Below are 21,784 nucleotides of genomic sequence, written 5' to 3' on the forward strand. Positions count from 1 at the left end.
CCTATACTACCCAAAGCAGTCTACACATTTAATGAAATCTTTATCAAAATACCACCAGCATTTTTCACACAGCTAAAACAATCTAAATTTGTATGGAACCATAAAAGATCCCAAATAGCCAAAGCAACCTTGAAAAAGCAAAGTAAAGCTGGAAGCATCACAATTCTAGACTTCAAGGTATTTAACAAAGCTCTAGTGATCAAGACAATATGGTGCTGGCATAAAAACAGATATGTTTTTAGATCAATGGAAGAGAACAGAAAACCCAGAAATGGACCCACAATGTACGGTCAATTAATCTTTGACATAGCAGGAAAGAATACCCAATGGGAAAAAGACAGACTCTTCGTGTTGGGTAAACTGGACAGCAACATGCAAAAGAATGAAACTGGACTACTCTCTTACACCATACACAAAAATAAATTCAAGTGGATGAAAGGCTTAATTGTGACGCCTGAAATCATAAAAATCCTAGAGGAGAACAAAGGCAGCAACCTCTGACATCGGCGTAGCAACTTCTTAGATATGTCTCCTGAGGCAAGGGAAACAAAAGCAAAAATGAACTATGGAGACTTCATCAAAATAAAAAGCTTCTACAGTGAAGGAAATAATCAACAGAGCTAAAATGCAACCTATAGAATGGGAGAAGATATTTACAAATGACATATCTGATAAAGTGTTAGTATCCAAAATCTATAAAGAACTCAAACTCAACACACAAAAAACAAATAATATGGTTCAGAAATGGGCAGAAGACATGAATATTTTCCAAAGAAGACATCCAGATAATTAACAGACATGGGCAGCCGGGTGGCTCAGTGGTTTAGCGCCGCCTTCAGCCCGGGGTGTGATCCTGGAGACCCGGGATCCAGTCCTGCATCGGGCTCCCTGCACGGAGCCTGCTCCTCCCCCTGCCTGTGTCTCTATGTCTCCCATAAATAAATAAATAAAATCTTAAGGGCAGCCTGGGTGGCTCAGTGGTTTAGCGCTGCCTTTAGCCCAGGGCCGGATCCTAGAGACCGGGGATTGAGTCCCACATCGGGCTCCTTGCATGGAGCCTGCTTCTCCCTCTGCCTGCGTCTCTGCCTCTCTCTCTGTGTCTCTCATGAATAAAATAAATAAATAAATAAATAAATAAATAAATAAATAAATAAATAAATAAATAAATAAATAAATCTTAAAAAAAAATTGACATATGAAAAGATGTTCAATAGCATTCATCAGGGAAATACAACTTAAAACTACAATGAGCTATTACCTCACAACTGTCAGGATGGCTAGACTGAACAATGCCAGGATGCAAGAGAGAAGGGAATTCTCTTACACTGTTGGTGGGAATGCAAACTGATACAGCCACTCTGGAAAACAGTATGGAGGTTCTTTACAACGTTAAAAATAGAAGTACCCTATGACCAAACAATTGCCCTACTAGGAATTTACCCAAAGGATACAAAAATACTGATTTAAAGAGACAAATGCACCCTGTTTATAGCAGCATTATCAACAATATTTAAATTATGGAAAGAGCCCAAATGTCCATCAGCTGGTAAATGGACAAAGAAGTCGTGGGGGTTGTATGTATCTATACACACAATGGAAGATTACTCATCCATAAAAAAAAAATGAAATCTTGCCGTTTGCAACAATGTGAACGAAGCTAGAGTATATTATACTAAGTGAAATATGTCAGAGAAAGACAAATACCATATGATTTCACTCATATGTGGAATTTAAGAAATGAAACAGATGAACATAGGGGTAAAAAAAGAGAGAGGTAAATCATAAAACAGACTCTTAACTATAGAGAACAAACTGAGGTTTGCTTGGAGGGAGGTGAGCAGGGGGATGGACTAAATGGGGGATGGGTATTAGGAAGACACTTCTGAGGATTCTGTATGTAAATTTTGTTTTTGTTTTATTTATTCATGAGAGAGACAGAGAGAGAGAGAGAGAGAGATGCAGAGACACTGGCAGAGGGAGAAACAGGCTCCATGCAGGGAACCCAACATGGGACTCGATCCTAGGTCTCCAGGATCACGCCCTGGGCCAAAGCAGGCACTAAACCGCTGAGCCACTCGGGCTGCCTGTTAATTTTGTATGTAAGTGACAAACTCACAGAATTCTACTACTGAAACTAATATTACACCATATGTTAACTAACCGGAATTGAAAAAGAAAACAGCTAAGAATGATGGATAAAACAAGATTAAAAAAGAAAACAATAAAATTTCAAATGCGCATGTTCTGGCAAGATAGTTAGAAATCCTGACTCTGGAAAATAAGGCAAGAATCTAGACATTAGAAAAAAGAATCGTTCACCACAACCAAGTGGGATTTATTCCAGAGATGCAAGAATGGTTTAATTTCTGCAACCAATCAGAAGACAAAATTAATATAAAAACTTTCAACAAAGTGGGTACATTGGAAACATAACTCACCATAATAAAGGCCATCATATATGACAAACCCACAGCTATCATACTCAATGGATCAGGAACAAAACAAGGATGCATCTCTTGCAACTTTTATTCTAGTACTGGAAGCCCTAGCCATAGCAATCAGAGAATAAAAAGAAATAAAAGGCATGCAGACTGTAAAGGAAGAAGTAACACAGTCACTATTTGCAGATGACATAATACTACATATAGAAAACCCCAAAGACTCCACCAAATAACTGTGGGATCTAATAAATGAATTCAGTAAAGTGGCAGTACACAAATACACAAAAATCTGTTGCATTTTTTTTTTTTTTTTAAGTTTTTATTTATTTATGATAGTCACAGAGAGAGAGAGAGAGAGGCAGAGACACAGGCAGAGGGAGAAACAGGCTCCATGCACCGGGAGCCCGATGTGGGATTCGATCCCGGGTCTCCAGGATCGCGCCCTGGGCCAAAGGCAGGCGCCAAACCGCTGCGCCACCCAGGGATCCCAATCTGTTGCATTTTTAAACAGTAACTTGCAGAAAAATTAAGGAAAAAAAATCACACTTATAATTGAATCTAAAAGAATAAAATGTCTAGGAATCAATTTAACCAAGGAGGTGAAGAACCTATACTCTGAAAACTATAAGATATTGATGAAAGAAACCAAAGAAGACATGAATAAATGCAAAGATTAATATCATTAAAATGCCCATACTACCCAAAGCAATCTACAGATTCAATTCAATCCCTATTTGCTATACCAATAACATGTTTTCACAGAACTTGAACAAATAATACTAAAATTTATATAGAACCAGAAAAGACCCGAATAGCTAAAAGCTGGAAAATCACACTCCCAGATTTCAGGCTATACTACACAATACTATAATAATCAAAACAGTATGGTACTGGCATAAAAAAGATCAATGGAACAAAATAGAGAGCCCAGAAATAAACCCACGATTACATGGTCAATTAATATATGACAAAGGAAGCAAGAATATAATACAATGGGGAGAAAACAGTTTCTTCAACAAATTAGTTGGGAAAACTGGACATTTACATGCAAAAGAATGGAACCGGGCCACTTTCTTACATCATATACAAAAGTAAACTCAAAATGGATGCTCAATATCACTAATCATCAGGGAAATGCAACACAAGTCAAAACCATAATGAAAGATCACCTCATACCTTTCAGAATAGCCAGTATCAAAAAGAAATATCAAGTATTGACAAGCATATAAAGAGACTGATGTACACCACTGACAGGAATGTAAATTAGTACAGCCACTGTGGAAAACAGTACAGTACAGTTCCTCAAAAAGTTAAAAATAGAAATACCATATGATCCAGCATATCTACTTCTGGGTATTTACCCAAAGAAAATGAAACCACTAATTCTAAAAGATATATTTATGGGGTGCCTGGGTGGCTCAGTTGGTTAAGCATCCAACTCTTGATTTTAGCTCAGGTCTTTTTTTTTTTTAAGGTTTTATTTATTTATTTATTTATGAGAGAGACAGAGAGAAGGAGACAAACAGGCAGAGGGAGAAGCGGGCTCCATGCAGGGAGCCCGATGTGGGACTCGATCCCAGGACTCCAGAATCACACCCTGGGCCAAAGGCAGGTGTTCAACCGCTGAGCCACTTAGGTGTCCCTTAGCTCAGGTCCTGATCTCAGGGACATGAGTTCAAGCCTGGAGTTGGGCTCCATGCTGGTCATGAAGTCTACTTAAAAAAAAAAAAGAAAAAAAAAAAGGTTTATGTACCCCTATGTTCACTGCAGCATTATTTACAATAGCCAAAAGATATGGAAGCAACCTAATAACCATTGATAGATGAATGGTTAAAGATTTGGGACGGACACACACCCACCCACCCACCCCCCCCCCCACACACACGATAAAATACTACTCAGTCATAAAAAAGAATGATACCTTGCCATTTGCAACAACATGGACGGACCTACAGGACATTATGCTAGTGAACAAGTCAGAGGAACAAATACCACATGATTTTACTCCTATGTGGAAACTAAAAAAGCAAAACATATGAACAAACAAAAGTCCTAAATACAGAGAACAAACTCATGGGTGCCAGAAGGAAGGGTGTAGGGGATAGGTAAAATTGGTAAAGGGGATCAAAGGGTACAAACTTCCAGTTGAAAATAAGTCACAGGGATTGAAAACATAGGAAATATAGTAGAAAATATTATAATATCTTTGTATAGTGCCAGATGATTATACTTATCACGGCAATCATTCTGTAATGTATGTAAATGTCTAATCACTACCTTGTATGTCTGAAAGCAATATTGTTTGTCAACTGTCCTTCAATTAAAGAAAGAAAACCAAGATGAACTTCCCAGGAACAAAACAACCCAAATTACAAATATCAATAGTGAGCGAGTTAACATCACTACAGAGTCTACCGATCTTAAAAAGGATAAGAAAATATTACAATTAATTTTATGCCAATAAATTCAACAATTAGATGAAATGGACAAATTCCTTGAAAGATGAAACTATTAGAGCCTACTCAAAAAATACAAAATCTGAATTTCTCCAGATCTATTAAAGAAATCAAATTTGTTGTTAAAAACCTTCCCACATCAAAAACTACAGGCCTAGAGGGTTTCACTGGTGAATTCTACAAACATTTAAGAAAGGTATCATACCAATTCTACATAAACTCTTTTTAGAAAATACTGACACATTTCCCAACTCATTCTGTAAGGTATTACCCTGATACCAAAGCCAGGCAGATATACAAGAAAAATACAAACCAGCATCCCCCATGGAAACTATGCAAATTTTTAAAGCAAAATTTTAGTAAACTGAATCCACCAATATATAAAAAGGAAAATACATCAAAACCAAGTGTGGTTTATCCTAAGGATACAAGGTTAGTTTAACATTTGAAAACCAATGTAATTACAACATATCAAACTAAAAAGTGAAAACTCTTCATTTGACCAAACCCAACATCTACTCCTAATCTTGGCTAAATAACATAAAAACATTTTTTTATAGGCACTCTTTCCCCCTGAAATCTAGTTTCTAGTCCACTAAATCTGCCTTTGCTATATTCACCAGGGTCGACTTCTGAGATGCAATATAGCATGGCCATTAAAAGTGTGGACTCTGAGCTCTACTCCTTACTAGGTATATGACCTTGAACAGTTCTAACTTCTCTCGTGCCTCATTTTTCCTATCTACAAAATGAGGATAATAATAGACTTCTCTTATAGGGCATTATAAGATTAAATACATTAACATATGCAAACCACTAAAAACAGTGCCTGACGTATAGTAAGAGCTATGTAAGTGTTAACTATTATTTTTATTATGATTGGAAAATATCTAGTCCTTAATCTCTGGTTGTTCTCAGATAATCACTCTGTCCATGTAGAGAAGCATTTTAGCAGATTAAACTAATAGAGCAGTATGGGGTGGCGAGGCCATGGCACAGCCGAAGTTTGAATCCTGGCTCAATCATTTCCTGGCTATGTGTCCTGGGGCACACTACTTAACCTCTCTGGACCTCTTTACTCATGTTTAAAAGGGTGATAATAGGGGCAGCCCCGGTGGCGTAGTGGTTTAGCGCCGCCTGCAGCCCAAGGCGTGATTCTGGAGACCTGGGATTGAGCCCTACATTGGGCTCTCTGTGTGGTGCCTGCTTCTCCCTCTGCCTGTGTCTCTGCCTCTCTCTCTCTCTCTGTCTCTATGAATAAATAAATAAAATCTTTAAAATAAAAAAATAAAATAAAATAAAATAAAATAAAATAGTAAAAGGGTGATAATACCTTACTTCTTCAGATTGTTGAAAGGATTGTGTAGATATCCCTTTTCTTTCCTCAAATTCCTACAAAGGCCAGACTTATTTTACCAGGATGCCTTCCAATTGAACTGGCTATAGGCCCAGCCTTTCAAGAAACCAACAGCAAATGCTGGCCTCTGAAGAGGTCAGTATTGAAAGGTAAATCTTATATTCACCTAGGACTTCTAGGGTGTTGTCCTCTCAGAGGCCAGAATTACCTCTCAGGGTCATGAGAATGGCCTTTTGGGGACCAGGATTCTGATGGCAAGAGCCTGGGCTCCAATGAGCTTCAAACTGATCTTCTTTTCTATCCATTAACCACTGGTATTTCTGAAAGTCAGCCCTGAATTTCTAATCTCTACTTGGGAGTTAATTACCACCTATAAAGACAGTGGCTGCAAAAAAAAAAAAATCTCTATTTTCCACCCTAATATCTCATGAAAACTTTAATTCTTATTAAAATGCCAACATTCATACTTTAATATACTTTCTACATCTATGCACATCCATCTCTTGGATGTAGTGTGGCTCCTTATGTGTTTTTTCCCTTAAACAGCTGATTATCTGTATTTCAGGGTATCTGTAGGGTTTTGATTCTGTGTCCCCGACCCGTATTTTTATTTTCAGGCTGGTTCCCTCAAACCTGAGGACCATTCATGGTTTCCCCCATCTGTTACCAGTAGCCACATCTATTCTGCAGTTCTCAAGTTTGTTTACTCTGGAATCATCTTTGTCAAGCCTATCTTCTTTGTCCTCACATACGGTCTAGCACCAAGTGATTTCAATTTATTTATTTATTTAGTTATTCTTTATTATTATTATTTATTTATTTATTTTGAGAGAGAGAGAGACAGCAAGAGGAGACTGCACACACACAGGAGGGAAGGGGGAGAGGGGGAGAGAGAATCTAAGCAGGCTCCACACCCAGCATGGAGCCCAACGTGGGGCTCAATCCCATAACCCTGAGATCATGATCTAAGTGGAAACTGAGTCAAAACGCTCAACCGACTGAGCCACCTAATAACACCTGAAGTGAGTCCATTTTTAGTAGGCTTTAGATACATGTTTCTCCCCTTCTGGCTGCTCTAATCCAAACCTTAATCATTTTACAGTTGGACTCCTTGCTGGCCTCCTCCCCTCAGACCTACTTAACTCATAGCAGAGGACCTTCTTAGTCACATGTCATTTTGAACATAGCAGTCATTTTCAATTCTGTTTAAACCAAATGATTTAAGACTTGAAGACACCGCTCTACTGACCTCTATCTAGAGGCCTTCATTTCCAACACTCTGGATTCAGGCTCATCAACACAGCCAAGTATGTTTTTTCCCTTCACTGTGTGTTCCCCAGTCCTGGATACTGATTCCAGAGCCCAAAGCCTCTTAACCATCACGTGATAAAGTATTTAAGAATGTGGGCACTAGGGGATCCCTGGGTGGCGCAGCGGTTTGGCGCCTGCCTTTGGCCCAGGGCGCGATCCTGGAGACCCGGGATCGAATCCCACATCAGGCTCCCGGTGCATGGAGCCTGCTTCTCCCTCTGCCTGTGTCTCTGCCTCTCTCTCTCTCTCTCTGTGACTATCATAAATAAATAAAAATTAAAAAAAAAAAAAAAGAATGTGGGCACTAGAGTCATAGGTTAGAATAGTTCCATTTCTGATTAGTTGTGACCCTCTATGATTCAAGCTCCACGTGGAGTACCAACCACAGCACCAACTAGCCTCAGCTGTTGCTAGAACTGAGATTATCTATGTAAAGCACCGTCCAGCACACAGTAAGCACTAAAGAAGCATTAGCTATTATTCCGGTCTCACTATTACTATACTGGCTCCTAACAAGAGACCTAAGGTCTGGAACATACTAGGTGGTCCATAAGATGAATATTCATTCTTGCTCCTGAAATTATTGAAACACTAGTGAAAGATACAGGTTTTAATTTGGGAATTTGACCTACCTTTAACTCTGAGTTGGCTGCAAATTTCTGTCCAATTAAAGCTGCATTTCCTCCTACATAGTGCTGTAAGATAGTTCAAGGTTATTAGACAGTACTTCAGCAAACCATGTTACCCAAGCTTAGCAATTTCTTAGTTTATTGAATTTATAGTCTTTTTTTTCCAAAAAAAATTGGTGGCTGGTTTACAACAATGACACATAGATGAGGTTAATAACATCGTTAACCTCCTAGGTTAACAATGAATTATAAGCAGAGGTGAAAAAAAACAAATACACGAACCATGAAAATTAGTCTAACAGTCTTAACTATAGATCAAACCTGGCCTTGAGCTTCCAGGAAGCCAGGACAGATAAAGGAAACATGAAAAACATGGGCAGATCTTATCTTCTATGCCACAGTCCTACTAAAATGAGTGTATGACTGCGTCACTGTCCTCCTAAAAATCATTCAATCGATACCACAATGAACTAAAATCCAACTCAAAAGTGAGGCACATAGGCCTTTCCTTATCTCCCCTCCCTTCTACCCTCCTCTCCTGTGCTTCCCTCCCACACCATGCTGGCAGCTCTCTGAGCCTGCCTTTCTCTTTGTGCTTTTAGCACATGCTATTCCTCTGCTCAGGATGCCTGTCTTTTCTCATGCACTGGAAAATCCCCAATTACTTCTCAAGAATCAGTTGCACTCACCTCTTCTGCCAGGCTTGCTGTCCCCTTACCTCACTGCCACCTCAGCCTCTACAGCGCCCCTCCCAGACAGGAATACAGATCCCTTGCTACCCCTATACCAAACCTCCGCTAGAGTCCTACCCACTTGGGCTACTGTCATCAGGGTGCAAGACTAGCTCCCTCAGGACAGGACCGGCTGTCTTCTTATAGTAAATGCTCAGTTTAAATCTAGCAATGTTTGTTGCTAGATTTCGAGAAAAAGGTGTTAGAAAACATAAAGGGTTTCCTGGGAGCAAGTCTAAGGGTAAAGGGCCCTAAAATAGAATAATAGTTCCTAAATACCACCTCTCTCAGCTACAGACCTGGTCCTTGAGAGAGAGATGACTCAAGACTGGTATTCCATGTTGCTGACTAAGGATGGATCCATGTGCTCTGGACACCTGACAAGCAGGAGATAAGGCTGATGCTCTATTGTGAAAACTGAGAGGCCTAATCAAGACTCCTACCCGGATGGGATGCCAGCACCTCACCTTCCAGTCCTTGGCAGTATGGAGAGGCACAGACTAAACAATTCAGTTCTAGATTCTAGACCTTGCTTTCATCCTAAGCTTTGTGTTCACCAAAGTCCAGGTTCAGGTAAACAGTTACAGCTTTCTATAGGTAAATTTAAAGCTTTCTGTGATATATAGGCTAAAATTTGGTCTTTTCATGTTAGCATGAATTTTTTATTTGCCCATGATGGCCAGAAGAATTTACTAAAAATCTTGGGGGAAAATATTAAGATTCTATGAAGTGGATTTAAAATTTTTCATGTAATAGTTTTTTTTTTAAGATTTTATTTATTTATTCATGAGAGACACAGGGAGAGAGAGAGAGAGAAACAGAGTCACAGGTAAAGGGAGAAGCAGGCTCCATGCAGGGAGCCCCATGTGGGACTCGATCCCGGGACCCCAGGATCACACCTGGGTTGGAGGCCGCGCTAAACCATTGAGCCACCCAGGCTACCCTCATGTAATAGTTATTAATGACTGTTTTATGAATCTGCTTATGGTTTAAGGGAGTTTGAAAAAACACCAAGTGAAGTGTCACCCTGGAGGAAGGTAAGGAAGTACATTTTAGGACTCATAATTTTAAGAAAGAACTTGGACAATCAAAAAAGCTGGGTGAAGTTTTTATACAAAAAAAAAAACTTTTTTTTTGCATTATGAAACAAAAGCCAGGATCAAGGCAGAAAAGAATAGAAACTGAATTAGTGGTTCAAATACTATGACCATAAAGACTTTTTGCAGCAACTAGTCATCATGTTAGAACTACCCAGATTCTTTCATAAGAGATCAGAATCTCAGTGAGCTCAGCTATAAAAATGATTGCAGCTGACATCTTAAAAGCTTGTTGTCTGCTTTACAAACTCAGCTGGGTAACGCCCGTGCCTACTTCTAATGTTCAAATGGGAAGCTTCAAAAGAAAAAAGAACTTTAAAACCTTAAATGTTCTCAAAATAAAAGTGGTCATAAAGGATGGCCTGTGAAAGGTACCAATTAAAAATAGCATTAAAAGAACTCCCTGAGTGGAATGCCTGGGTGGCTCAATGGTTGAGCACCTGCCTTCGGCCCAGGGTGTGATCCTGGAGTCCCAGGACTTGCATCCGGCTTCCCGTGGGGAGCCTGCTTCTCCCTCTGCCTATGTCTCTGCCTCTTTCTCTAAGCCTCGAATGAATGAATGAATGAATGAATGAATGAATGAATGAATAAAACCAAAAAAACCCAGGAACTCTCTAGCAAGAATCACATCCAGACTGAGAAGACTAGCCAAAGCAGGATTTAGGTGAGTAAAAAGAACTGAGGGGTAGAGGGACGCTGAAATAAACAATCAAATTCCAGCCGCAAGAGGCATGAGGGCATGCGTAGCAGTAGGTATGCTAGGGTGAGAGCCTGGGTCTGCAGGCCCAGCTCTGCCTCTTGCTTTGTGAACCTCAAGAAAGTATCTGGACCACATGGACCCCAAGGCTTTATGATCATCATGTGAGCCTGGGGACCCCTAAGTTCTGTCCATCTCTGACAGGTTCCACCCTGTAGGCGAGGAGTTCTCAAAACAGGGTTATCAGAACAAGAGCATCAAGGAAACTTCCCAGAAGGGAAGTGAATTCCTGGGTCCCAGCCTGCACCTACCGAATCAGAAACTCTAAGAGCAGTTGTTTCAATAACCTCTCCAAGTGATTCTGTGTTTCAGGTCTGAGAACCACTGATCTAGACCAGTGCTTCTCAACCAATGCGATTTTGCTTCCCTAAACTCTCCCCAACCCTGGAAACAGGTGACCATGTCTGGAGACATTTTTAACTATTTCAACTAGGGGAGGATGGGAGTGCTACTGCCTGTCATCCAATGGGTAGATGCCAGAGATGCTGCTGAACATCTTACAACGTGCAGGAGGACAGCCCCTACAACAAAGAATTCTCCAACCCAATGCATCAGTAACACTGAGGTAAGGAACCTGGCTCTGGATCACTCAAGCAGAGGTGAGGATCCAGGCCTCCCTTGTCCATGCCAAAGTTACAACCAGTGCTGTGTGTCTGGCTTTTTTCTCTTGCTCAGGAAGGACTCCGCCATATTATGATTATACCATGTTATTAGCCACAAGCAATATCCAAATAGGAGGAGGCATCTTTACCTTAAGCTTGGGTAATATGAAGAAAGAGCAATTTAATGGATAAACCAAAATTTCAGTCACTATACTTCATCAATGTTGGCTGAACTGAACTGACTAGAAACAGCAGAGTTAATGGAAGTTCAGATACACAGCTTTACAGAAAGGGAAACCAGAAAGAGAATTCCCAACAACCACCCTCCAGAAAGACTGGAGGAAAAGTTGTTTGGTTGCTTCTAGGACCCTTACAAAATGCTATCTTTCCCCACCTTATCTTAATTCACTGCTGGCGAACCAAACAGACCTGGGCTCCTGGGAGCTCGGATGCCATCTGGGCAATGTCCTGGAAAGCTTCCTTATCGCTGAAGAAGCGCTCGGCTGCAGCTCCCTTCCCCATGAAGTGAACGAAAGCTTCCTCCAGATCAGTCCGCGAATGCAGAATGCTGTGATCCTTCCCATTCCCAGGATTCAGGCCAAGCGCCTGCAAGAGCTTCACCCCTGAGAGCACTACATCCACACAGGCATTGACTCTGGAAAGAAGAAGCAAAGAGACAGTGTGAAAGAAAAAAGGAGAGGCACAAGGGCAGGTACTTTGCATCAACAACACAGAAATGTTTCCAGGAACTGTATTCAAACAGAAAAACCAACGAAGCGGATTTGAAACCTCAACTGGGAAATAAACAGCATGTGGCAGAAAGAAGATTCCTTTATCTGGACAAATGTCTTATTAGAATCAGAACACAGGAATCTTTCCAAAAGGATGGCAAACTTTTACACTAGTTGAAAAGATAGGTGCTCAGCATTTTGGAACAAAGCTATCTCAATAACACAAATACAGCATTTCTGAGAAAATGTTGGCAGAGCCCAACTGTCTGGATTCATACTGGGTTTGTGACTTGAGCAAGTCACTTTAACTTCCGGGTCTCAATGTCCTCACTTACAAAATGCTGTTACATAGGTGTCTAATCCAAAGCTGTTTTGAAGATTAAGTTAATATATGTTTAGGAACACTGCTTGGTGGAAAGTAAGCAAAACAGAAGTTTTGGTCAAAAGCCAAGTATCAGATACCTTTCCTTAGGATGGTGGTAAGATACACTAAATACCTAATATCTAAATACTCCCAGCTGAAACTCTTCAAGAGTTGTGGTGCCTTAAAACTGAGGCACACCTACAGTCTTACAACAATTCATCACTTGGCAGGTGTTCACTGGGTGAATCCATGACCTTTAAAAGTTTTGTAAGAAGCCAATGCTGCATTATCTGGATGGCTCCAAGGAACCAAATAATAAAGCACTATGGTTGTCTGGCATGGCTTCTCTATGGTCTGCACAGAAAAGTTCTGGCTTATATTTGTAATGTTACTTTGCTAAATAAAAATCATCCCTTACAAGAGAACGGTTAAATGATTTGGGTAGCTAGAAGAGGACTTCCTGCCCCCACCTCACACTCCCTTTTTTTTCTGCCTCTATCTCCTGGGGATGTCATTCTTGCCAATGGGGCTAGATGACCACACAGGTAGCTCGAAGCCTCTGAGAAGGCCAAGGCTCACAGCAGGCTAAAAAAAAAATAGTTCCAGGTGATAAGGATGGCTGGGCTTCCAGGGTAATTTGGAGCAGTTGTAAAAGTAGACAGTATACTCATCAATAGAGAAGGCCCAAAGGACTGGATACTAGTGTCGAATATAGCTACAATGTTTCCCTTCTAATGTCTTAAAAAGAAAAAAACCCTCTTGATCTGGAAATTAACACATTAATTCATTAATGGTGGTAAACTCTAAGAGGAAGGAGACTGAGTAAAGGAGAGAAATTTTATTTTTCACTAGATATATTTCTGATTTTTATAGGCATATATTACTTTTGTCATAAAAAACAATTTTTAAGAGGTTCGAACAGAGGCTAGTCATCACTGATCTCACTCAAGCAAAGTTTATGAGGGCAAGGAAGAGACCCATCTCTCCTAATGACACATGCTGACTGCACCCCCATCATAAGGATTCTATAATTTTTCCTCTATGGATCCCATGCTTTTAAAAAGATTTTTACCTACCAAACAGCATTTAAATACTCAAATTTTCTTATTCTTTTAAAACAAAGATACATACATACTCTGGCCAACTGGAAAAGTATAACCTAAGAGTTACTATGGTTTTCTGTGAATAAAACACATTCACGTGACAGGTGCTTAATATTTAAAACATATTCCTTTCACAGCCCTACATAAACCAAGTACACCTTATAAAACTGGTCTCAATTCCACCACATACAGGGCGTTCTTTATTTCTACTGGATGCAACATTAGATGTCCAAAGGGTAGACTTTTTTTTTTTTTTTAAATTTATAGAGAGACACACACACACAGAGAGGCAGAGACACAGGCAGAGGGAGAAGCAGGCATCATACAGAGAGCCTGACGTGGGACTCGATCCAGGGTCTCCAGGATCACGCCCTGGGCCGCAGGCGGCGCCAAACCGCTGCACCACGGGGGCTGCCCCAAAGGGTAGACTCTTAATAGAAATACTCTCCCTGGGTTCTCAGAAAGAAGTAGATTCCCTAGTTTCAGACATGTGCAAGGTTGGACAGTGAGTGATACTATTTCCACCAAACAGCCCTATCTGGAAAATGTCTCCTAGTGGATTTGGGTCCTGATTCTGGAGAGCAAAAGTTCAGACGCTGAGGGAGGGATTCCCACATTTGCAAACAGTGGCTTGCACAAACATATCACCTTCATCTCCAGTGATACACTGAGACCCTGAACAGGGTCTGATTCTTTAAAGATGAGAATGGAGAAGTTTGCAAAAGTTCCAAAAAAAAAAAAAAAAAGGAGCAAAACCAAAAGCAGCAATGTTCAGCATATGTCGTAACACAACATAAAGCCCAACAGAACTAATTTTGAGTAAAAAATGTAACTACAATAGGAATATTTTCCACCCTTCCTTCATCACGTCATGAAAAAGACTTACAAAGGAAAAAAATGTATTCAGTTGCTTTCCATAATAAAAATAATTGAACCTCTATGTGCCAGACACCAAACTAAGTACTTCTCCATGTGTTTTCTAGTTATACTTTAACCAGAGCAAGAAACTTCCTCTGCACTTACCTCAATTCAACAGCATCCAGAAATGTAAACAAGCACATTACCTACGGTGCTTTATTATCCAGGGAATTAAAAGGGAGGGAGCAAAAGAACCAGAAGACAAAATTATGCTCATTTGACTTTAGGCAGAATTTCAGAGTTGAGTAAGAAATGTATAAAGGACTATAATGTGAGTTTGGAGAAAAATAGAGACACAGATGAAATAACTGGAAAACAAAGCAAGGCAACAGATGCTGAATGTCCAAATAAGAGGAAGGGCTAGAAGGGCAGGGGAGTCTGGGCTTCCAGGTCTACTGCCAGAGGCTCTTGGGGGTGGGGGAAGGAGGCACAGTTCCCCTTCTAGACTCCAAGTTGTTGTTTTTTTTTAAAGATTTATTTATTTATTCATGAGAAAGGGGGGGGGGCAGACACAGGCAGAGGGAGAAGTGGGCTCCATGCAGAGAGCCTGATGTGGGACTTGATCCTGGGTCTCCAGGATCACGCCCTAGGCTGAAGCAGGCACCAAACTGCTGAGCCACATAGGCATCCCATCTTTTTTTTTTTTTTTTTAAGATTTTATTTATTTATTTGAGAGACAGGCTCCCCACTGAGCAGGGAGCCTGATTCGGGGCTCAATTCCAAAACCCCAGGATTCTGACCTGAGCTGATGGCAGACACTTAACTGACTGAGCCACCCATGTGCTCCCTAGACTGCAAGTTCTTTAAAGGCAAGGATGGTGGTTCTCATCACCTCACTTCTGTTTCATTACCTGTAAAATGTTTCCTTAGGTTCTTCCTAGCTTTAACACTATACCTGAGATACTACAACAGGTAATCATCATCACCATAAGATGCAGAACTGCAGAGAAGAGAAATCAAGACGGGTAGGGGCAGTGGTCTCTGGACTGAGCTCCGGATGCTGCTCTGGACAGAGAAAGAAGGCTGGTATATGAAGCACTGCATGTAAAGCAGGCACTTTCAGACAGACCACACCAATTTGTAAAACGTGGTAAGATAGAGAAGTGGTCACAATGCTTAGAGCTGAGAGAAGTTGAGGTTGAAGGCTGACTACCATGGCAGAGGCCACAGCTACTGGAGCCTAAAATCAAACCCAGATTTATCTGATACTGAAGCCCTCACTGGGAGCATGCACAAGCAAAGATGCAGATGAAGGGATTAACTCTGTATGGATACAATAAGAATGTTGATCTAGTTAGAATGGAGAGTTGAACAGAGGAATAGAGTGAAATAGGTGTCAAACGTCAGGGTGAAGCCAGGAATGAACACTAGGTTTATCATTTACCCAACGAGTCTTTGGCACCAGAGTCCAATTTTGAGGCCGGGGAGGTGGTACGTTTTAGAAAGATGTGGTAGTGGGCTTGCATCTTTTATTCCTCTGGGTCCTTTCCACCAGCTCCTACGCTGGTGCCTCCCAGAATTCCACCCTTGCCATTTACCTCCCTTTCTGGTTCTCTCTCGGGATAATCCCATAGAGTCTCTGACCTCAACTTAACTACTGGCATCTTCACAGCCTGCAAGACTGCTCCTCAATATGCTCCTAAGCTTCGGCCTGTCAGCTGATGGCTCAGCTTCATTTGAAATCCCATAAGCAAGTGCACTGCCCCTTCTCTGAAATCCAACCTGTTATCTTCCAACACAAACTTGTTCCTTTTTCTCAATGTCTCTTATGGCAACAATGTGGCATGAACATGGAGACAGGAACAGGCTTACCTTGTGCCTCTGGTATTTGACAGCTGGGCAATTTTGGGCCAATCAATATTTCTAAGCTCTGGTGTGCTTATCTGTAAAAACTGGATGACAATATCTGTATCTACCTACTTAAGGTTGTTAGCTGTTACTCGATGTTAAAAAACTTGCCATTTTGGACTGCCTTTCTTTACCACATTCAACCTATTAGCAAATCTCACACTTGGCACTACTGCCAATGAAAAAAGGCTCTTTTCTCCCTTCGCCCAGATCCTAAAATGACCTCTTAACTAGGGTCAGGATCCCAAGACTTTCCTCCTTATGGACCACATTAAATTGTACACTGTGAGAGTGCAAATGAATATATGTGTGTGCGTGTTCTACCGAGAACTCAAACCACGACACCTCCTCCTCCAGATGAACTTCTGGTACAAGTACTGCAACTGCTCTCAACTACCCCTTTGCACAACCCCATCTTTAGGCTGAAAATCCCTTTGGGTAATGAAAAATGTTACCAATGTCTGTCTGGTACCCACACAAATGATGTGAAACCGTCAAACAGAACCACTACTCAAAACCCACCCTTTACATCCCCACTAGTTATTCTCAGAAAGATCTTAGCCTCATTTATCTACTTTCACTGCTTTCCCACCACCTGGTATAAAAGGTCCCTCTCTACCAGAAGTTCCTTGCCCTCAACTCAGGCTCAACTTGCTCTTTCTAAACTATGTACCTCACATTTGGTTCTCTCTGCCCAAGTGGACTTACTCCCCTACCCCTGGGTGGAGAAACCCCATTTTCTGTTTCTTCTCCCAGGACCTAAACCATGCAAATCATTATAGCAGAATATATTTTCCAGGATGGACTCAAGATATTCCATCCCACGTGTTCTCTTTACAGACAATCCTCCCATCAAGGTATGTCCTGAGTCCCATCTGCTTGAAACCATCTGCACCTGGGACAGCGGTGGAAGTGATGCTATGTGCTTTTAAGTTTAGGTCATAAAGGGCATTAAGGCTTCTGCCTGGTTGTAGGGACATTCTGTCTCCTTACCCTGCTGTGAGAAAGCTACGTAGCTGTGGCGGACAACCACAATCAACGTTTAAGAGGATTCCAATCCCAGACACAATCTGACTGAAACTGCGGGAGACCTCGAGTCAGAACTGCCTAGCAAAGCCTGAGTCTCAGAATCATGAGAATACACCAAATAACCATGTTTTAAGCTACCAAGTTTTGGGGGGATTTGTAGATGTAGCAATAGTAAATGGAAAACCTCACCCTGGGAGGAATTAGCAATCCTGGGAGGAATTAGCAATCTTTTGGAACACAAGTCTACTTTTTTTTTTTTACCACTAGTTCTGCAAAGCACTTTTCACAATTGTTGTAAACAGCACGGTGTGACCCTGTCCCCCCATCAATTCATATATTGAAGCCCTAACCACAAATGTGTGTTTTTGGAGACAGGGACTATTTAAGGAGACAACTAAGGTTAAGTGAAGCCATTATCCAAGAGGACTAATGTCCATATAATAAGAGGAAGAGACATCAGGGGTGTGCACCCAGAGAAAAGGCCATATGGTACACCTGCAAGGAAGGAAGAGGACTCCATGGAAACCAACCTTGCCAGCACCTCCCCTTGATCTGAGACTATCAGCCTCTAGAACTGTGAGAAAATTTACGTTGTTTAAGCCACCCAGTCTGTGGCACCCTGTCATGTCCGCCCCAACACTAATAGTGAATATATCTAGTTTCATCAATTGGGGTGGGGACCTTGTTTCACCCATTTCTGCATCCTCAGAACCTAGCACAGACCTGACATGTATTACGTAGTCGCTGATAGGTGTGTAAAGCCAGGGGGAATGCTTCAGACACTGATAAGGAGGGGCACCCGGGGGGCTCAGTTGGTTAAGCGTGTGACTCGATTTCAGCTTAGGTCATGATCCCAGAGTTTTGGGATGGAGCCCCATAGTGGAGTCGGCTGCCTGCCCCCCGCCCCATGCCCCTGTTCTTTCTCTCAAAATAAAGAAATCTTGAATGAAAGGAGGAGAGGAAGGAAGAAGGAAAGGAAGAGAAGACAGGAGGAAGGAAGGAAGAAGAATAGACGAAGGCAGGAAGAAAGAAGAAGAAGAAAGAGAAAGAAAGAAACTCCCGCAAAACCAGAACATTCCCCAACCCCTCCCCGAACCACTCCAACCATACAATGCGCAGAACTAAATCCACCTAAAGACAGAAGAAAAATCAACGAAACCACCCCCCTAATAGGAGTGAAGGCCTGAACTTGAAAAAAGAGGTAAAGGAGACACATCGGAAGAAACGATATGCTGATTAGGAGGAAGAAAAAAAAAAAAAAGCACTATTGGGTCCCCGCCCAGCTCAGCACCTGGAGCATGCAACTCTTGATCTGGGGATCGGGTGTGAGCCTCACACTGGGTGTAGACATTACTTAAAGTATCTTAAAAAAAAAAAAAAAAAAAAAAAAGGAAAAACAAAATTCCTGACATTTGCATGCTTTTTACATAAGACACCACGCAAGACTGCCGTTATCTCCCTTAATCTTCAGGGTAACTTGGCTCTTCCTTAGCCTTGCCCCAGCACTCACAAAAACTAGCAGAGTACTTCGCAGAAGGCCTGCCCCCCCCCCCTTTTCTTTTTTTTTGGTACGGTGCTTCTGAGTTGACGGTTAAGTTATTTAAGTCGAAGCGAGACTGGGTTTAAAGTCGGTGCGAGGGTGACAATTACACTTCTGCAGAGGGATACAAAGAAGGGAGGCACTGGCGGTGCGGGGGTGGGGGGGGTGGGACCCTCAACATGCGGTGTCACTGAAGAGGCGGAGGAGGAAAGGGCTTTCAGGGAGAAGAGGGCATGTTTCACGCACGGAGGGCTGGAGGGAGAGGCCAACGACGCCTAAGTCCCCAGGGAGCGCTGGGAGCGAGCGCGCTCGGCACAGTGGCGGTCCCCGAGCCACGGTGCTAAGCAAGGGGGCGGGAGGGAGATGAAGTCGGTGGCGCGCTCGAGAAGTTCAGAAGAGGGCGAGAGCCGGCAGAGCGGTGTAAGGAAGACCAAGCGTCTGACCGCAAAAGAGGCAGCTGCCCGAGGAGGAGCCGAGACAGGAATGGAGGCGGCTGGAGGGCGTCGGGCTGCGCGGGGTTCGCGGGAGGCTGTCAGGCGGGTCCCATCGAGAGGAGACGCGGCTGCGGAGAAGCCGGGCGGGAGGCGGCGGCGGCGTCCGGGGAGTCCTCGCTGCAGTGACGGGCCGGGCTGGGCCGGGCCGGGCCGGTCCCAGGCATCCGGCGCTTCCCGCCAAGGAGGCGGCGCGGACGCCAGCGCCGAGGGGCCTCCCGGGGGGGCGCCCGGGAAGCCCCGTCTCCGCGCCGCTCTCCCTCCCCGTCCCCCAGCCGCCCGGGCTCCGCCGCGGCGGCCCTCGGAGCGCCCGCGCCTCCTGCAGAGACCGCGAGACGCAGGCCCCGCAGGCACTCACCCCACGGCCACGCGGCGCCAACGCCGGGCCGGCCGGACGATGAGCGCGTCCCAGGCGGCCGCCAAGCGGCCCTCAGGGGAGCCGGGTCCCGGGGGCGCGGGCGCCAGCTGCAGCGAGCTCCACAGCGAACGCAGCGCCGAGCCGGGCAGCTGCGGCTCCAGCAGGAGGACGCAGCCCACCGCCAGCGCCAGGAAGCCGGCGTACGCAGAGCCGCGCCACAGCGCCATGGGGACGGAGCAGCCGCGCCCGCGGGCCACTGCTTTCCCGGCCCGCGCCTCTTCCGTCTCGGCGTGCGCCGACGTCAGCACGCGCCACGTCACGCCGGCGCGCCGCGGCCCCCCGAGGGGCGGGGTCTGCGCGGCTCCCGGGGGCGGGGTCTGCGGGGCGCGCGTGCGCGCTCGGGGGGCGGGGCGGGGTTTCGGCAGAGGCCGGGGCGCGGCGCTGGGTCCCGGGCGGCCTCTCCGCCGTCCGCCGCGACGGTCCCCACCGGAGGGGCGAGGACACGCTCATCTTCCCAGTGCGACGAAGCGGAGCAGCCTCACGTTCCTGTCGGAGCCGGTCCGCGTCCCCTTGGGAGCAGCGCCTCCTCTTGATCCGCCGCTCGGCGTCTGCGGCCCCGCTTCGCCGCCCGCTGGCCGCTTCCTCTTTCTCCCCGGGGGAGCCCCCGGGGCACGCGGGCCGGGGCTTCTGCTCCTCCGAGGGCAGCCGAGGCCTCCGGCCCCTCGAGACCTCTGCCCATCCTCCTGCAGGGTGACCGGATTCAGAGCCTTAGAATAGCCCTCTTGGGGGCGCTGCTCCCTTTGACAATAATCAGGGGGGGAAATGCAGGAATGCACAGAATCTTGTGTCGCGGAGATTACGGATTTGGGTTAAGAAACGCGGGTTTCTCTTCCTTTGCGTGGGGAGCTCCAGCCCGCCCTCCTCGCTGTGCCCTTCTGTGCAGGAGCCGACGTGGAGAGCGGTGAAGCGAGGCCGGTCGCCAGCTCCTTCTCAGCGGCCACCCCGCACGGCCTGGTCTTCTTCCCTGGCCTGTTTCCTTGTGCATCTAGTCCTGCTGGCTCCTGACCTTGGCTTTGTGTCGGATTTTCCATTCTGCCCCTGACCTTTGGACTTGGCAGCGAAACCTCATTTCCCTAGCTTTAATCCTGGGTGATAGGGTTTATGCCCCTAGTCCAACAGCCTGCTCACCTCTCCATCCTGGCCGCCTGCCTTCCCCTAGGTCACCCCACCCAGCACACCTGATTATAGCCGCTCATTCAAAGGAGATATTCTTTTTTTTTTTTTCCCAAAGATTTTATTTATTTTTTTATTAGAGTGAGTGATTAGGGAACACGAGTTGGGGAGAGGCAGAGGGAGAAGCAAACTCCTTGCTGAACAAGGAGCTTGCCTGGTGGGGGCGGGGGGGGGGGCTGGATCCTGATGCTGGGAGTCCAGGATCTTGATCTGAGCTGAGCCCCCCACCACCAAAGGAAATACTCACACAGGAGATTTGGGCTGCCAAGGAGCCAATGAGATTTGCAAGGAGCCATGAAACTGTCTTCTCTATGGAATTACCTGTCCCTTCTCCCTTCTCAGGTAGATATGTCAAATCAGTTCCTAGAGAAACTGCCCCCTCTCATGACCCGCTGTGGGCCTGTTTCCCTACCATCCCAGGGACGACTAAACCAGCACCTAACGAAAAAGCAGGGAATCTGCTGTGCCAGAGAACACTTTTTTTTTTAAGGATTTTATTTATTCATTCCCAAGAGACACAGAGAGAGAGGCAGAGACACAGGCAGAGGGAGAACCAGGCTCCCTGCGGGGAGCCCGATGTGGGACTCGATCCCGGGACTCCGGGATCACACCCTGAGCCAAAGGCAGACGCTCAACCACTGAGCCACCCAGACGTTCTGAGAACACTTTTCAGTTAGCAATAATTGTGACTTGGATAAACTATATTGGCTATGATATTGCCACTGTGCAAAGCTCAGAAAATACTTCCCTCTACTGAGAATTTGGACTAAGAGTCAGGAGTCTGTAGC

The 21,784-nt window shown here is 44.3% G+C and overlaps 1 protein-coding gene across 2 annotated transcripts in view; it reads right to left on the reverse strand.

Moving 5' to 3' along the window:
- Positions 1 to 20,017, reverse strand: part of ADPGK (ADP dependent glucokinase) — a 32,535-nt gene extending 12,518 nt beyond the window's left edge. For both annotated transcript variants that reach the window (XM_038580914.1, XM_038580913.1), the window contains exons 1-3: positions 19,764 to 20,017; positions 11,811 to 12,036; positions 8,198 to 8,260 (exon numbers count right to left, since the gene is read on the reverse strand). In XM_038580914.1, the coding sequence (XP_038436842.1) occupies positions 8,198 to 8,260; positions 11,811 to 12,036; positions 19,764 to 19,990 (516 nt within the window). In that variant the 5' untranslated portion in view covers positions 19,991 to 20,017. The remainder of the gene's footprint in view (positions 1 to 8,197; positions 8,261 to 11,810; positions 12,037 to 19,763) is intronic.
- Between the last annotated feature and the right edge of the window lie 1,767 nt (positions 20,018 to 21,784).

Source organism: Canis lupus, chromosome 30 (assembly GCF_011100685.1).
Source record: "Canis lupus familiaris isolate Mischka breed German Shepherd chromosome 30, alternate assembly UU_Cfam_GSD_1.0, whole genome shotgun sequence".
Classification (NCBI taxonomy): Eukaryota; Metazoa; Chordata; class Mammalia; order Carnivora; family Canidae; genus Canis; species Canis lupus.